General features: G+C 42.7%; 1 protein-coding gene across 1 annotated transcript; it reads right to left on the reverse strand.

Moving 5' to 3' along the window:
- Positions 1–6,200: 6,200 nt before the first annotated feature.
- On the reverse strand, positions 6,201–18,123 carry CCNE1 (cyclin E1). Its single transcript, XM_052797459.1, has 11 exons — positions 17,910–18,123; positions 17,706–17,796; positions 17,399–17,467; positions 10,709–10,851; positions 10,493–10,628; positions 9,532–9,678; positions 8,623–8,718; positions 8,118–8,252; positions 7,914–8,025; positions 7,671–7,828; positions 6,201–6,853 (listed from the first exon to the last, which is right to left on the reverse strand). Exons 1-11 carry the CDS (start codon positions 17,921–17,923, stop codon positions 6,731–6,733), a joined length of 1,224 nt encoding a protein of 407 aa, XP_052653419.1. The 5' UTR covers positions 17,924–18,123; the 3' UTR covers positions 6,201–6,730.
- Between the last annotated feature and the right edge of the window lie 428 nt (positions 18,124–18,551).

The raw sequence follows: 18,551 nt of genomic DNA on the forward strand, positions 1-18,551 counted from the left end.
AAATAACATCATCATCATTCTGGCATAGGTAAGAGGGGATGCCTCCTGCGAGCCCAGAAACACCAGCTTTACAAACATCAGAAAGCAACGTTTTGCAGATCTAGCTGAGGTGAGAAAACAACTTGTTTATCTCAGATCAACCTTAAACCGAAGTGTAACAACCAAACCTTACTGTGAGCTGTACAGACCAATTATTACATTAACATCTGGTAAGTACTTGGAAGATGAATATTGGGGTGAAAAAAAAAAAGGTTATCTTTTAACTCTTATTGTGGTCAGTAATTCTTAACATAGAAAAACTGGGCTGAGGTACTGAGCTGCAGAGGCCGGCGTCATAGTAGAGTACCCCCTCAAAAAAAAAAAAAAAATCCAAACACCTTACACAGAATTAGAAAATAAAGCACCATAGCCCTCTTTTCTGTCTGATGTTGTTACGCTGGGATTCAATCCAAGAACACTCAAACCATTTATCCTAGTTACACGCAGGGCACGCAATAGGTAAGTTTGTGTAACTGGAGTCTGAACATGATAACCTGGCAAATCACAGCTGTCCCTGCTTCATCTTTTGCCTTGTGGGGAGGAAAAAAAACCAAACCCTTTCCTACACAGCTTTATTACGTTTTTACTCTCTTTGCAGTGAATGCCTAATTTCCAGCCAAACCACTTATTTTTAGTTCTACGTAAGGCTTCTTCCACCCATATTTAAGAAAAAGCAACAATCCTAGATCCAGAGCGGTGTGTGCTGCCTGCCCATGCTAACCGGTGGCAGTCTCACCCTCTCAGCTTTAGTGGATTTCGCATCTTTACGCCATCAACGTGCATGGTGGTTTCTTTCTGAAAGCTCACATTGGTACACAAGTTACTTTGGACCCCTAACCCTACTGAAAATAAAAGAATATTCCTCCAATGGAAGAAAATATGACATACCAAGATATGCTTGTAGTACCAGAAAAGTCATGTCTATGGTGTGGCCTTTAGCTGCATGATTTTCCAGAAAATGTCTAGGCTTGCTGCTTTTCTCTGTCAGGAAAATTTTTTAGCTCATGGTTAAACCCAGTATCGTTTCGGTTTCAAGGAATTTTACTGTACACAGTTTGTAAAAAACCAAACTTTTGATCATTTGATTTTGCCTTTATAGCTTAGCAGTGCATTAACATGTGTTGCTGAATACTTTTTTTAAAAAAAACAAACCCAAAGTGAAGACCAACTGCAGTATTGCCAGAAAGACATGAAGCGCATTTAGATGTAGAGAACCATTTCCCCAGCACAGCCACTGTCTGTAAACACATTAGCTCCTCCTCTTTCTGATGCTCATGGAAATATAAGCAAGCAACTAAGCCCTTATTTCTCTAGCCAAGCCCAAGTCAGAAATGTAACATTTGAGACTCATAATACATCATGGGAAAATATGCTGATAAAGGAAATACTTCCCCTTCAAACAAAGAGAAGGTATTGCTGGGCAACTGCAGGCTCTTCTCCATCCCAGGAACAGAAGCTGGTGCACATGGCTTCGAGTACAGAGTTGGTAGAAGTAAGGCCTTAGTCTTACGCCGAAGAGTGGGGGATTTTCACCCCCTCACATGTCACTAGCAGCCTCTTCAGTTCAAGCAAGCAGGTATTTAACTGAAATGCCTGGGAAGAGGAAGAACTGGTCTACCCGGCCAGGGTTCACTGGCAAGAGGAAGGTTAGGGTGAGGCTCTGCACATCATTTTTCCTTATATCCCAGGCAATCACATATCCTAAGCCAAACAGAAATAGGCCTTTCATATTTTTCTTCCTTTAATATTATTGCAGCCCTGCTGAAACACCAAAAATCAGTACATTATAAAATACATTTGCTTTCTTACTATACTAGTTACATGAGAGCACGTTCAGCTCAGTAAAACAAAATCAGTTTTCACCTAGATATGCAGTTCCAATAGACAGTCTGCTCCTCTGAATTGCCAGCAGCTGTAGGACCAAAGCCCCCTGGGATCAGAAAAGTTTTCCTTCCTTCCTTGATAGCCATTTGATCTAATTTGTCCTCAAACACGCCAGTCTGCAGACTCTCGAAAACCCTGGATTTATTCACTCTGCAAAGAATATTTTATTTCTTTTTATAATCTCAAATTCATCATAAACAGAAATAAAAAAGCTTCGTATACAAACTTACCCTTTTGTGCTTCGCATGAACTGATTATTTCAAGAGACTGAAAGGCGACATATTACGTAGTATTGCAATATTCTGCAGTCTTAATTAAATGTTTGATTAAGTATAAGTTGTGTCAGTAGCAGACAATTCAAAACTTGAAAGAAACAGATTTTGTACTTTAAAGGTAAGATGTAAAGAGACTTGTTTGCAGGTAGCATGGCTGAAAGAGCCTATCACCAAAATGCATATTGTTCAACACCTCAAGCCAAGTGACTTCTTTGCTGGAGTCTTAACTTCAAAGCACAGAAGTTTCACAAATGGGCTAGAAATCAAGTGCTAGAAGGGCAAGAAATGGACGTTAAAGTCTTCTCATATTTGTATGTAATCATCACCTCCTGCATCTCACAGACGCCCCCCCCCCAGAGAACCCAAACTCCTCAGGTTACTCCACCCTGACTGCCCACCCCACCCTCGGCAGGTCTGGCGATGCTGGCTGGGGCGAGGGCAGGAGGACCAGAAGAGGACACAAGAGCCACGCTGCTTTCTGCCACAGGCGTCACACGATGGAGCTGCACCCCTATTTACGCGCCGAGTCTGAGCAGATCTCTCCAGAAAGATTACAAGAGCCCAGGTCAAGCTGACCTCAGCCTTGCCAGCAAGGAGGAGCTGTGCTTAATCCCCCCAAAATTCAAGGCTAGACAAAGTCTGAGTTAACCTGTATTATTTCAGAGTACGTGCTAGCGTCTCCCTTCTTTTGAGGGGAGAGTGTTGTGGGGGAGGAAGGTTTGGAAGATGAGGGTATGAGTAATCTGATGCTTTCAATGCATGTTGTTAAATACCTAGAAGAAGCGTGTTCCCAAAAGAGGGGAAGATTGACACCAAGAGACAAGGTAAAGCAGGTCTATCCAATGTCAACCTGTGCACTTGCCAATTCCGCTGCTGCACTGCACATTGCCCCCCTGACTATTTCCTAACAGACTTTTACCTAACCTTGCAGCACCCTGACTGGGTGTTACTCCCATTAAAGTCTGAAGGAAAGCCAGTTGTAGCCTTTGGCAATTCCCAAGCTAAAGTTCAGGTGCGCCGATGCCTCCCCCGCAAGAGGCGACGCTGCTGTAAGCCTCATACGCTTGCACCAAGGTCCAACTTCACAGCCTAGTCGAAGTAAGAGCATTTTACCCAGCTGCCTGAGTTCAGGCTGCTACAGCTGTGAGACAAGCCAGCTGCGCTGTACGTGAAGGAAACGGCACCCAGGAATTAGGAGAAAAATGAGCCAGGTCACAAGAGCTTGCAGGGCCAGCAGCTCCCATGGGATGCCTGGCTGAATATTTGTGCAAGCGCTCCACTGAACTTGTGCCAGTTGCTTACCTCCACCTCGTGCAAGCAGGGATGTAATAAAACCCCTCGTGTTGTAATTCCTGAGAACCAAGAGGAGACACCGACCTAAGACCTTGTCGCGGTTTAAACCCAGCCAGCAACTTTGTTTTGTAGTAGCAGTAATACAAAATTAGCACTGGATTCATTTCTCTTGTTCAAAGTTTCTCCGATGCCCCCAGCTTTCAGACCAAGGTGAGGTTTTGATACATAGTTATGACAAACCTTTCAGGAGGAGGAAGATAATCATATGCCACCTGGGTTACTGCAGAATTCAATTTACTTTGCAGCATGCTTTATGCTGGTCTGTAGCTATTAAGGGAGAGACAGTTTCCAGCTGAGGAGTGTGCAGCAACGCACAGCTAAATTGCTTTCGCCAGAGCCCCCCGCACTCCTGCAGCGGGAACTGCAGCCTCACGCATTGCCCCTGGAGCCCTCTCCCCACCTCTCAGGGTAACACGCTTCGAGTTGGAGACAGGTTGCAGGAATATTATTTGACATTAGCTCATCTTCGTTGCACAAACTTCAGCCCGCTTGTAAACACACTAAACCTTTTTCTGTTATCTAGCTAGGCAGAACTGCTCATCTGCTTCTCTCCCTGCCTGCTGTGAATCTGCCTCCAGCCTGGTCCAGGACCAGAGAGAACTTAGAATAGGATCCTCAGGCAAAGAAACACAGAGGGAACTCCCTCTTGGGTTTGTTTTGGGGTTGGGGTTTTGGGAGTTTTTTGGTGGTGGTTGTTGTTGGTTCATTGGTTGTTTTTCCAATAGGAACAACTATCTTCCTTCAAATTAACTACACTGTTCCTCCCTAAAATGGTTTTCAGCGTATGGCAACAAGTACACAATTTTTCAAGCTACCCTAGAAAGACAGCACACTCAGACATAAGTATCCACACGTGTTGCAAGTCAACCAGAAACAAAGATTCTTAAAGCATGAGATAAAGATGAGAAAGTAAGAAAATAGCTCTTAAGGTAAGTCACCCCTGTTGGAAAGTACCGTATCTCCAGCGCGCGATTGCATTCCTACCTGGGAAGCTGCAAAAGTGGTGATCTCTGCACTCTGAACAGACTGCTTCCCATCGAAATAAAGCAGGTTGACCTTTTGGGGGGAGGGGGAATTAAAAAAATTAGCAGGATTGCTATATAAAGCAGAGATCCAATTTAGAAAGAGGCCTGTTATCTGAACAGTTTCATTCATAGATAAATATGCATCTCTCAGATACAGGTTTCCCACACAGCTGAGAACACATGAACACCTGCATTCACCCTTGAATAGGTATTAACCAGAAGGTTATATTTAGCTTAAACTGAAATGTTATTACAGCATATCTTCTTGAACAGTTAAAAGTCATAAAGAAAACGCAATCCCCATTTATAAGGGACCAGCTACAGTTTAAATATGATTTTAAAATTTTTTTTTTTAGAAACAGATGAAACACATACTAAGTACTGAAAAGTACAGCAAAAGGACTAGTACTGAAGCTTGGCTGGTGATTTAGGAATTAAGCCTAGAGACTACATTTCAGGAAGGTTATTTTTCTCCCCACCCCAGTTTTGTGTTCTAAATTTAAGGACAAAGTATCAAAATGTGTCTTGACAATTCCTCCCATGTTAGAAACTGTTTCAATAATAGGTAAATATAATATTCTTTTGTCTAGGAAATGTAGTTCTCTGAGAAATTAAATCCTCTCTGAACTGGCACCAGCAAACTTGTTCAGCTAACAGACTTGTTTTGTTAGCACATAACTTATAACCATTCATTGCAAGGGAAAAAAAAAAAGCCAGCAACATAAAATAATTTGCTTACCATTAGTTACCATAGGCATTTTTATTACATTAAAGCTTTAACATTTATCAGAATACTGGGTAAGGGAAGAGCAAAAGGGAGAATAACTTAGGGAAAAAAAAAACCCCAACAATAATAAAAAGCAGCCTTGCTGGGAACTAATGTTTAGAAAAATTAACCAACAGCAGAGTAGGAGCTTCCTGGAATGTAAGTGTTGTAGCATTTAAGTTATCTACAGAAGGACATGATGAATTCTGGCAGCCTCACAAAAGTTTTCAGTGCTGTTGAACAGTCCTTCAAAGCGAGTATCATAAGAAAAACAAGCAACCATTTTTACATTTATTTCTCTATTTCCCTTTTTTTCTAGAACCATGACTTTCCAGAAAACTTCTTACTGTGACTTCCCAGATTCTCAGACCTTGCAAAGGTCAAGGACAACTCTTCCTGTAAAAAGGCACACACCATTCCAGAATTCAATTTTGCACAGAAGACTATTAGTTGTCAAAGGCTATGCCAAAATCCCAAAGTTTAAATGATTATGTTTTAAGAAAAGGTAGGATTTTCCCACTGATCCCTTCTTGCTATTAAGCATAACAATCCAGACAATCTGATTCAACAATTTCCCAATACACTGATCATTAGAAAGTGTGTTGTGGAAGGATTCTCCACCTACTTGTCATGTTTATTATCCCCTCCCTAGCCACCTGCATCTGGCTAAGGAAAATCCAAGTAGCCCAGCATGACAATATTATCTTAGTATCCAAAAAGGAAGTTTTAATTGAAAAGCCAGTAGTGGTAAATAAATAAAGCCATAGTTACTACGTTATTCATCCCCAACTCCCACACTACGAGTGGTCACAGTCTGAAAAACTTTAGCTGACCATAATTAAAAGAAAAATAGGAATATACATAAAACCAGCTGTCTTAGACAGCATTTTTATTAAAAATGGATACACAGAGACATAGCAGCATTTACAATAAAGAGTTTTTAAAAAGGCATCAAGTTGTAAGCCAACCATTTGAAAAAGAGGCTTTGAAATGTTGTCTTCCACAGCACTTTTTGCCCATTTGTCAACAGGGGACAGTATGACTGCAGATTATCCAAAGGACAAACAGGCACAGTAACTAATCTAAACTTCAAGCCCTTTTTCTGAACAGTTGGTCACATCAAGCATCACCCTCCGTAGCAGCATTTGGAGCACTCTTCGGTGTTCTTTTAAGTGGCTGGTGTACTTGATCCATTTCTTTAAAATATTTTAATGTTCAATAAAAATATTTCAAATAGAAAAGTTCTTCTGTCACAAAAAAATTAAGGTTTCCTTTTCAGATTCCATAAAAGCTTATGAACTTCACTGGCAGCATTTCTGTAATGGAGCAGGAGTTAGAACCAGCAGAACAGGCACTTCAGCAAAATTGTCTGTCAACAGTTTCTAAAGTCATATTGGCTTCAGTCCAGAAGACTGTTTCTTACTACTTTGTGGTGGTGTAAGGACACCAGTGGGGAAAGGTGAAGTCCTATTTTGCTCAGCCAATATGGCTTGTTTTGCTTGAGCTTTGTCCTGAAAGCACAGAAAAAGGAGACAAAAAATTTTTACTTTGGTATATTTATGCAACAGATCAATATAATTCAGTGTTTTATAACTTGATAGACTGCTAATCTGGAAATGCTTATCTGTATCTAACCCTCCTAAAAGTAACTGATAAATCATGCAGTACACAATAGTTAGTGAATACAAACCCCAAGAGGTCAGTATTAACTTTTGGGATCTGATGATCAGCATTATGGTACTTGTATCCAAGAAAGCAAAATTCAGAAGCAACTGAATAAGAAGAGCTTTAACCTCTACTACAACTAAATAACCTAAATAGAAAAAAAACTCGGATAGCTTACATTAACTACAATTTGTTGGACAAGATTTTGATCCTCTGCAAGTTTCTCATGCTAAAAGCCACTCCTGCTCAACTTCTTGTCAACCACCACTGTCAACATAACAGTCCCACAAGATCAGTCTCAAGTGATCAGTCTTTATTTTCTCTTTTTCATCAGACAAGGTTGTATTACCTGTACTTCCTACAGAGAAAGGTCTAACATACAATACTTGAAGCATTTTAAAGGGTAGAAATATGCTTCCGATTTCTAGGGTAATTATTTGCTGTTTGAGATGAGAGGCTTTTTAAACAAAATACAGAACAAGTCAGGTCTCTGTCCCAAGAATTTTCCAACTGGAATACAACCTTACACGTTTTAGCATCTGCATACACTCAGTCTCAATCTGATAATGCTTCACTTAAGTTTACTGTATGTTCTGACCAAAGAAGAAACAAGATGTAGGAGATTTTACAGACACCTTTTTAGTTCATTATGCATATACATACCAGCAAATCCAAGCTGTTTATGTGCGTCTGTATATTGTGCAAGTCTTCAGGAGCTATACCTCTAAAGTGTTTGAGTTTGGAGCTTCCTACTTCCCTTATAGCCATTGCAAACGGAACCATCCATTTTACACATTCCTCTATCTCACACCATTCATAACCTGTAAGACAAGACACATGCTTATCTGCCTGAATGAAGACTTAACATTTGTAAACACATTAGACATAGTTTATAAATGCCAATACCTGAAACTTTCTGCATCAACTCAGATGAGGAGAAGTGATACAAAGCAGAAGCTGCAAGTACTCCGTATGTATATTCCAAGCAGCCAATATCCAGCACACAGAGATCCAAGAGCTACAAGACAACAAAGTGTTTAATAAGTCTATCACAAGAACACTTTTTTTTCTCCAAGTGAAATAGTATTTGAAGGAAGAAATCAGTCTTACCTCTGCTATTTGTACAAATATTTGCTGTGGATATTGTGGCAGCAATACCTCATAAAGCTCATTTAAATACGCAACTTGCATGTAAATGTTTAGCCATGATACAACTGTCAGTGGATTTAAATTCCAGTTAAGAGCCTGAAAGAGCAGACATGCACAAGACTTCAGTATTAATAAAGAGTTCCTAACTTAAACCATGCAACTTTATTTACTCCAGATCAGAAGCTGTAATTCCAGTTCATCAAGGCATCTTTGAAACACACAAATCTAATCCTCTCCTGTACCTCCTCCTGCTGATAGGGTGGGGGAATGATTCATTTTGTTAATATGCACATACTGGTGGATGCTTTAAATCACTTGTTACCTAAAGAACACTGTTTTCTAATTAGAAAGAGAAATTGTGCCTCTTAGCAGCACATAAGATTAACTGAGGCTCTCTGCTTTTAGTCTGATTATGCTATACGTTTTTAAAAACTAAAGTAGAACTAATTCCACTTTGAAATATTACCTTCATAATGATCAATTCCATACTGAGGATTTCATCTTCTGTACAAGCTCCATCTGTAACATAGGCAAACTGGTGCAACTTTGGTGGATAAATTTCCTGAAAGATAGGAAATCAAGTATTAATTTGTGGAATAGGTTGTAACTAGTCTCATGTGCTTAAAAAAAAAAGAAAAGGAAAGGAAAAAGAACAACCCACCACTACTTCAGCATTTCAAAACAGAGGGGAAAAAAGAAAAAAAGAACCAATGCCCCATCCTAACTCATGGTGTTCTACTCTGCCTTTAATATACACAGATTCCTTGTTCAACCTTCCTGCTCATAGACTTCACCTTTCACTTTTGATGGATCAGTACAACATGTTTGACTACAGCACAACTGAGACTGTATCATAATCAAGACTTTTTTATACATCCTAAAGAAAAGGCCTTTTATCCGTTGCTTGAGAACAGATTGAAGAATAATAGCCCTCTTAAAAGACAAACAGTAAGAACCTAAAAAGCGCTATGTATTTTAATAGTTCAATTTGTTCCAGTAAATAAAGAATAGCTCAGACTATCATCCAGTAGGTACACCACTGACAACAGAATTGCAACAAGTCATCTCTGCATACAGCAGCCAGCCAAAAACTCATTTAGCAACCACAATTTAAAACTTTACATTTATTCTCTCTGAGAAGACTATCCTTTTAAGATTAGAGAGATATGATGTTAGCTAGTCTTAATTTTAGCCACTTGTAAAAAAAACATAGGAGGAATTTTGGAAAAAGAAAAAAAAAGATTTTTTTTTCCTGCCTCCCAGCTGAAAAGTCATACAAACAAACTCCATAAAGCCTGCCAAAACGCGTCTAGTGTACAAGTGTGCTGTCTGTCCATTCACATTTTTATGTTTAAGTAAAGCTGGAGATACTTACCTCAAGCTTTGCTGCTATGAATAAAGAAGAGATACCAATAAGCTGCAATAGTGTTTTTACAACATTCTGTTGTGTTGCCATAAACCGATCAAAGAAATCTTGTGCTAAATAAAAAGTTTCTCTATGAAGCTTGTAGACTTCACAAACCTGGAGAGACATCAGAGATTACAAAGGTCAAGAACAGTGTTACAGAGTCAAAACCAGATGCTACAGATGTATTAAAAAAAAAAAAAAGCAAGAGCTAGACATAAAATTCATATTGGCTTTCTGCTTCACTGCTATTGTGAAGTAACATGTTAACTAAGAGCATGAGCTAAACAGTTTCCTTTGACACAAGATGACTGCCACTACAGTAACTCCCAAAACAAAGATATGAGAGTGAAAACCCTTTTAGGAAATGCAAGCACATGTTCTAACAATGTCAGAACATCAGTTCCTTGTTTTTACAAAGATGCGTCATTCCAACATCTCAAAAGAGAAAATTCTCACAAACACTTCAGAATTAAGAACACAGACTATGCCACCAAGTCATCCAAACAGCAAAAAAGACTTGCATACAGAGTTGTAGTACATTCTACATGCCAATAACAGATAGAGAGGTTGTGAGATGCATCTAGTCTCTAAGCCACCACACCTTCCTTCTTCCAGTCACTTTCACAATCATTTCTGCAGCTTTTATCTGCAGCATGACCTTAAAAAGCTTACATTGTGGAGCTCTAGGGACAAATTGATTATTATCCGCTATCAGTCTAAATGAGTATCAGAATATATTGTCCATTTGTACACCATCAACTCAACCCATTATATATTCTTTTCTTAAGTTTGGTAACAAACTTTAAGATGAAGATGAGTGTCTAGTGCTAAATGGGTGATGCAAACATCATGAAACGTACTTATGACAGTTATTAGTACACTTTAACAAAAGCACACTTGAAATACTCACAAGCACTGAAAAGCTTACCTCCATTAGCCAGTCTAGAAGAATTGTTCTCATTTTCGGTTGCAGGAGAGGGTGCCTTTGCATATAAAGTTTATCCCTTACATATGTCTCTTCTTTGTTTATCATGTTTTTCCATACGTCCTCTCTGTTTGCCCAACTAAGAAAGATCAATATGTTTAGTCTCAAATCATAGGACAAAAGGAAGGCAGACAAGCAGCAGCAAAATGGCACACTTACCCTAGAACTGGTAATGGTGAAGCTCTAGTCGGAACAACACTTAGATGTATAAAGCGAGAGTAATCAACACCAACTGGATCATCATCTTTATCTGGAGTAGGAATCAGCATATGGGCATTTTTGTGAACGTTATCCCAGGATGGCTATTAAATGAAATACAAGATTTTACACTGTGCCTTTTTAAATAATCATTTTAGTTGTAAATAGAAGACAAGACATTGGCAAGAAACTATGACAGAAACTATGATTACCTCTTTAAACTGCACAGAATCACAGAATCATTGAGATGGGGAGGGACCTCTGTAGGTCACTTTGTCCAACTCCCCTGTTCAAGCAGAGCCACCTATAGCCAGTGGCCCAGGCCCATGTCCAGATGGCTTTTGAGTATCTCTAAGGATGGAGGCTCCACAGCCTCTCTGGCAACGTGCGCCAGTGCTCGGTCACCCTCACGCTAAAAAGTGTTTCCTGACATTCAGAGGGAACCTCGTGTGCTTCAGTTTGTGTCCATCTCCTCTTGTCCCATCACTGGGCATCACTGAGAAGAGCCTGGCTCCATCTTCTTTACATCCTCCCTTCAAGTATTTAGATACATTGATAAGATCTCCCCTAGCCTTCTTTTCTCCAGGCTAAACAGTCCCAGCTCCCTCAGCCTTTCCTTACAGGAGAGATTGCTCTGGTCCCTTAATCATCTTAGTGGCCCTTTGCTGGACTCTTTCCACCAGTATGTTCAAGTCTCTCTGGTACTGGGGAGCACAGAACTGGACACGGTAGGCCAGGTGTGGCCTCACCAGTGCTGAGTAGAGGGGTGTTGCTTATTTTCACAGTAGAGAAAGTTTGCAACTAAAGCTGAAGAACATTTACCCTGTTCTCTTTTGAAGGACTACAACAGTTTCGTGGAAGAATATCCAAGTCAGAGTCTCCTACTGTCACGTTGCATTTTGTTTTTACCAAAAATATTTTGCGTGAAAGCAAGATGCTTGCCTTCAGGTAAAGAATAAGCAGATGGAACTTTAAAACGCAATTTGTGATTATAATTATACAAATACAAGGTCAGGATTTCTGGTAAGGAATATGTAGATGCAATGCCTGAAGTCGTGGTTCCATGCAAAGCAACCTTGACAATGAACACAGCAAAACCCGTAGTTTATAGAATTTTTCTTATTTATCTTGCAGTGCTAAGATGAAAAAAAGAAAGCACTTATGATCCAATTGTTTTCAGAATAAAGCAAGTACATGTTAAGCAATTGCCACTAACATATCAAGTTGACCATTTCATATATAGAATTTTGCCAAGGTCTACAAACATCAGACATCTGTCACTTCACCCGTCATATCCTTTTATTTGGACCAGAACTTAAGTTGAGGTTTACTTTTCTCCTGGCTAACTCTGTTAAATGAGATCTTCGTGTATGCTTCACACAGTTCCCCAGGAAAATACTACTTGCTTTATTTTGCAGTAGAATACAAAGCCAGCCCCATGTCATCATGCCTAAGCAAATTAAAATTTGGCATTTCTGCCTAACAGTGAAGTCAGCCATCTTGCTGCAAACTGATCTGTTCTGCAGCACTAAAAGGAGAGAACTCCCTAACAGGATTCCTAATGTGCTTCAAGGAAAAAAATATTAAAAAAAAAATCAGAAGAATCATTAGGTGCTAACTAGTAAAATGCTCTACATTAAATTTTGCCTCTCCCAAAGAAGCTTCCACACCTCATTTTTGCCCTGTACTTGCTACAAATGACATCACTTTCCAGCAAAATGGCTACTCTCTAGCACCAGCTTCAGAAACAGAAACCACTGACTTGATGAAACAAAACCCACATTTTTCAGTTCACTCACAGCTAAGACTTTTTTGTACTTTGAGTTACTGACACACAGATGGGTAGTTTTTCTTCTTGGAGTTCTACACGCAAATCTAGCATAGCTACATACCCAGCCATGCCACGATTTAATTTGGTTGGGGGAAGACAAAAAGACAGAATAGTATCTTTATCTTAAAAATGACAGATTTCTTATGAACTGAAAGTTTGAATAGAAGTGTCGCATCAGCATTGCTTTAAGTTAATTTCTGTTCTCCCTCAAAACTAGACTTTAGTCCCACTTTGTCCTCCAAACTGCATGGCAAGCCCAGCTACCAACAGCCTTTGGGGAAGTGCTGCCTTACCAGTTAATCAGCAAACCAATAAAAAAGCAGTACATTATCTAATATCTATTTAAAGGTGCCTACTACACCAGCAGCTTCTGAAGGACAAGGGATCTGCTCCACAGAGTTCTCAACCAAAGTAGGTACCTCACATACTACATTACAGCAATAACAACAATTGATTTAAGAGATTTCACCGCACCCAATCTTCTATAAGGAAACACAAATCAAGGGTCAAAAGCCTCTTAGGTGTTTTGAGAAGTTAAAACAAAGGTTTTGACGAGATAATATCACTCACCAAGACGACTGGGGAAAAGTTGCAAGCAACAGAAAAAGATACAGCTTCACTAGAGACAAGGAGGAAACAAATGCACAGGGCCCTCAAAAGCAAGAAGCTACCAGGGAGACAGGAGTCTGAATTAGCGTAAGTGAGGGAACCCTACAGCTCTGGCATGGATTTTGGTTGAGGGAATGAACATGTTAATCAGACTCTTGAGTCTTTAAAGCAGATTTAGCAAGACATTCAACCAAAACTAAGAAACAATATCAAGAAACTGCATTACATCACCCTGTAACTGTTAGGAAATGGGAGCCACCACTGAAAAAAGAAACAGTTTAAGGTGGGGAGGGTGCGAGGAAACCATGAAGAGCTTCCTTTGGGCTTGCACAGAGCCAACCCAAAAGCAGAGAGCTGCCAAAAAGCAACAGATGTTACAGAGAATCTGTGCAGCCTAATGGAGGAAATCCTACGGTCCTGGGCTTACTTGTGAGGCAAATAGGAGCTGGGTAGGATACAAGCCAAAAATCAATGGGGAAAACTGCCTCTTCAAATCTATATAGAGCCCAGCAAGAAAGCTTGGGTGGGTGACACCCACAGTAATATTCCAGATACAGGAATAGAACAATTGATCAGAGATACAGATCTCTATCTCAGACCTGAGAGCTAGATACAGATTGAAGAAATTGAACTGAGGACATGAGAAGGCTCCTTAGGAGGAGCACCAAGAAGGGCAAAAGGTAAGTGACCAAATAAGTCCATCAGAGCAGTCAAGCCCATACAGCTATAAAAAAAGAAAACCTAGGAGTTCAGAGGTGGTTTTTTGTTTTTTTAAAGCTCAAACACACACCTCAGTTTCTGCAGCATGTTGTCATCCACTGATACATCAAACGTTCATTTAAACAGAACTTTTGGACATTCTTCAGGCATATAGGCCAGACACAAAATGGAGCCAGTAGCGACCACTGGGGTCATTGTTTACAGGCAGAACCTTCAGTGAAGCAGCCACACCTAAGAATACAAGCTGCTGAGACACTTGTGTATCTCAGCGTGAGCTGGGAGCCACAACAAGCTTCCACAGACCAGGACAAGGAGGGTAGCAGGAAAGCAGAGGAAGAGGGTGACCCTGAACTGCATTCAAACAGCAAGGTCAGAGGATTTTCAGCATGGAAATCAAAGGCAGAGGAACAGGAGGGGGACAGGCCTGTCTGTCTCACCCTAAAAAGCAGCACCTCCCAACAGAGACATATCAATATCAACTACTAGACTGCAGCCTTAGTTTGCCTGTCAGTAAGACTAAAAGTCTAGACATTTTTCACTCACACACATTAGTTTGAAGTATAGGGTTTTTCTTTGCCATCACAAAGGGATTCCAGAATTAATAAATAGGAGAGAGAAGAGCAACTCCCATTATTAAGCTGTTCCAATTCTTTCTGAACAGCATAGGAGCTTCTACTACTTTTAGTTTTCTGAAGAGTCTGAATATTGTCCTGCCTCAGATTTGGGCCAGGTCAAGCTCTCAACCTGGATATAGTTTACATTCTTTGTTTGTCTGAAGACTTTTAAGTTGGTTTTGGGGCTTTTTTTGGTTTTGGTTTTGTTTTTTTTTTTTTAATTGGATCTTCTAAAGATAACCTAGACTAGTTAAAGAAACTTTTTGGAGGATATTTTCAAACCAGTTAGGTGGAACATTTTGACAACAGTAAGACCAGATTCTGGAAAAATGTCTAGTGAGAAACTGATCAAAACTATTTCCTGAGAGTTTACCCCATCTTCTTTTCACATGAAAACATTAGTTAGTTTCATCTAAAGAAACTAACCTTTAAATGTAGATGGAGGTGGCCATGTAATTTGTATCACAATTGCATGGATGACTCTAATCTAGTTAGATGAATTCTGTTTTACACGGAGCCTTGGAAGTGTATCTGTCCGCCGAAAGCAGCCAGAATTAATATGAGAATTGCTAGCAGAATTACAGCAGTGCCAGCTCTCTAAAATCAAACACAGAATTTATGCAATACTCTGCTGTCACAAACCTGATGATATAGCCACCCTTTCATCACATAAAGGGTAACGGCATCCTAATTAAGAACTCAGGCCTTATGTTCAACAGAAGCAAACTAATGAATTGACTATGAAGATGCCGTAAAGTGGGATGTGACTATGATATTTTGCCTTGTGCATAAAGTAGTGTCAGTAAACAATTTATTTAATGTAGAAGTCATGTGGTATAGGCCGCAGTGGATTTATAGCTACTTGCATTTTAGAATCATTGTGCCTCAACAGAATAACTATCTCACTGGCTATCATACAAGCCTGCTATACTGCTGCTGGAACCGTAAACATATTCTCATTAGTGGCCCATAGCAATTTATATCAGAGAATAGCTTGTGTCACACCACAGACTGAAGAGCTGCTGCTGTGCAGCCAAATGTTAGCTTTTTTAAACAGATCTGTAACAATCTGGCTACTTTGTCACAACAAAAAACCTTCTCTGTGTAGGGACAGAAACACAGGTACCCATTTTATTTATGGTTTACAGAATCAAAGGGCCAAATCCCGCCAGTACCTGAGCTTAACTTGAAAAATTCTCAAGTGAGTATTTTGGATGCCTACTGCTTAAATTATCTAAATTGTAATTTACCTATCATTCCTGAAGTAACATTGAATGGCTACCAGGCCAGGAACACAAAAATTGGAAGTCTTTATCCACTTCCAAAGTCAAAGGTCAATGTACACAAAATAGAGTTCAACTTTCTCTCCACTGCCTTTCTGAAAGAAGGTAAAATTGGGTCCCTGTTGAGGTTTTTTTAACAATACCTTACTATTATGCAATAAGCATGCACAAGAAGCCCTTGCTCAGCTCAAACACACTGAATCTTTTGGTGAAGGAGAGTGCTGTGGTGAAGGACAGGCAGCTCTTCCTTGTCAGAAGTGAGAAATTAGTTTAATATACCGCACAAAAGAAAGACAGAAGGGAAGGAGAGATCCCCTCATTAAATGCTCACCATTTGAGCCCTGCTTAATATGTTGACTGATAACTAGTATACGCAGTTGCAACAAGCAGAGGCCATTCCAAACAATGATGCCCATCTGTTATGGTAGCACTTTAGTCTTAGAACTTCCAGCTGCCACTTCTGGTTAGATGTGTCACATTATGCATAGCCTTGCGTACCAAATGAGTATGGTCTGTAGTCCCTGATCGTGACTTTTGCAGCTTAAGCATCGCCCTGCATGTGCATTAACAGGCTGAAGTCCTAGTGACAGTAACTGAGCAAGCATGTGTGTGCATGCGGGGGGGGGGGGGGGAAGGAGGGGAATAAACCTGTTTCAAAAAAAACAGGCTACTCTCCATTTTATTTAGAGTGGGCATCTCAATGTACAAAAGCATCATGCTTTCAATACCACATACCAACACAGCATCCAATATAGACACCAATAGCATCTCAGGTTCAACGATTACAGGAGGGGCACTAAGGGCGCAAGAAGACACTACTAAAGTTAGTTTTGACTTCCTAACTCAGGTCATTCTAAACGTCTTACTGAGAAAACCAGCAATGGTCACTACTAACCTCCACTGCAGGCCTGATTTCCACAGCTAAGTGACTTTACAGAAATTATCCCTCTGTTCTGCAGAGAAACGAAGCCTATTTGACTACTGCATTAGCATCTAGTATAAGCTTCAAAGTTCTAATCAGGAACCTCATACTCTCTGTCAGTCTGATAATGACACTTGTCAATAGGAATGGAGCTGATGGTGGAAGCAAAGGGGGATCTTTCCTCTCTCCCAGGCGATACGTAAGCAGAGACACAACTGCAAAGAGAATCATCCCAAAAGATGCTTCTGTTTGTATGCTTAAGCGTCTTGTGCTTTGGCCTGCAAGGTACAGCACGTAAGCGCATGACTGTATCATTGCGACTCTCTAGAAAGGTCAATGCAGATCCCCTCCATGTAGGCCTAAACGCGTACGAAGGCTTTTGTAAGGCGCACCCTTGCAATCCCGGGACAGTTGGATATACCGAAGTATTAACATAATGTTTTAGACCAGCGCAGGCCTCATCTCTTGCAAAGACGCCAAAGCAACCTGTGTGACCTGAAGCGTTTTGCACTCTTCATCAGCCGGGGTTGATAGTCCCCCTCGCCCATTGCTATACAGCACGTGGTAGCTGTGTCTCTGTTGCACCACGTTCGCAATAATAACGAGGTACTGCAAAATAACAATAGAGTTAACCGAGATTACAGTAGCATGATCTAAAGCCAAGCTGGTTACCTGGTTTTCATACTGCTTTTTTCTAGTCATCTCCATTTTGGCAACTTCTTCATCAGGATCCTGCAGGAACTACAGAAAGGAACATGTAGTTTCGGGAGTACAAACCCTGGGACAAGCGACGGACACGCACCCGGCCGGTCCCTCAGGGTCGCAGCAGGGGACCACCGCCCGCCCGGCACCCCGACCACCGCCACCACATGGCCCCCCGCCACCCAACAAAAGGAGGCGAGGGCCCGGAGGCCAAGCCCGGCGGCGGGCCAGGCGCTGGCCCGCGGGCACCAGGGCGGGCCGCCGGGCCCGCACTCACCGTGGCCACATCGGCTTTCCTCTTGCGGGCTCGCATGGCGCACTCCGCACCCCCGTCCCCCTTGGCGGGAGCCTTCTCCTCCGCGCAGTCGCTGCCAAGAGAGGAGAAGCTGAGGGAGCCCCGGCCGCGGGGAGCCTCCTCAGGGGTGCCCGACGGAGACCTCGGCCTACAGGGCCCCGCGCGCGGCGGGGCCGGCGAACTCACCTCTCCCGGCGCATGGTGCCCGCCTGGGCCGGGTCGGGGCGAGCGGAGCGCCGTGCGGGGAGCGGCCGAGCAGGCCCGGGCCCCAGCCCCCACAAAGGGCCGCGGAGGCGCGGGCGCACGGCGCGGAAAGGGCGGCCGCAGCCCCGGGCCGGCCCCGCCGGCTCCCCCCGCCCCGCGGCCGGGCACCCCGGGAGGCGGCAGGGGCGCCCGCCGCCCCCTGCCCGCACAGTCGCTCGCTCGCTCGCTCACCGCCGCGCCGGCCGCCCCGGACCTTCCCGGCCGAGAGCGGGCGGGCGGGCGTGCGGTGGGTGGGTGGGTGGGTGCCCGGCGGCGGCGCTGGCGGGGCGGGAGCGCGGCGCGGGCGGGCTCCGCTGGGCGCCTCCTGCCTCACGGCGCGGCCGCTCCCGTCCCTGCGCACAGCGCGGCCCGCGCCGAGCGGGACATTTAAACGCGCGGCGCGGGGCCGCCTCCCCGCCCGCCCGCACACGTGGCCCCGCGCGCAGCGCCGGGGGCCGGCGCCCGGCCGGGGCGGGGTCTGCGGGGGGCGCGGCGGGGCGCCGCCAGCCGCCGGCGGGCCCCGTGGGAGCGGCGCGGGGCGCCGCGGGGCGCGGGATGCCGCGACGGGGCCGGGGCCGGCGGGGC

Source organism: Harpia harpyja, chromosome 9, assembly GCF_026419915.1.
Source record: "Harpia harpyja isolate bHarHar1 chromosome 9, bHarHar1 primary haplotype, whole genome shotgun sequence".
NCBI classification, from domain to species: domain Eukaryota; kingdom Metazoa; phylum Chordata; class Aves; order Accipitriformes; family Accipitridae; genus Harpia; species Harpia harpyja.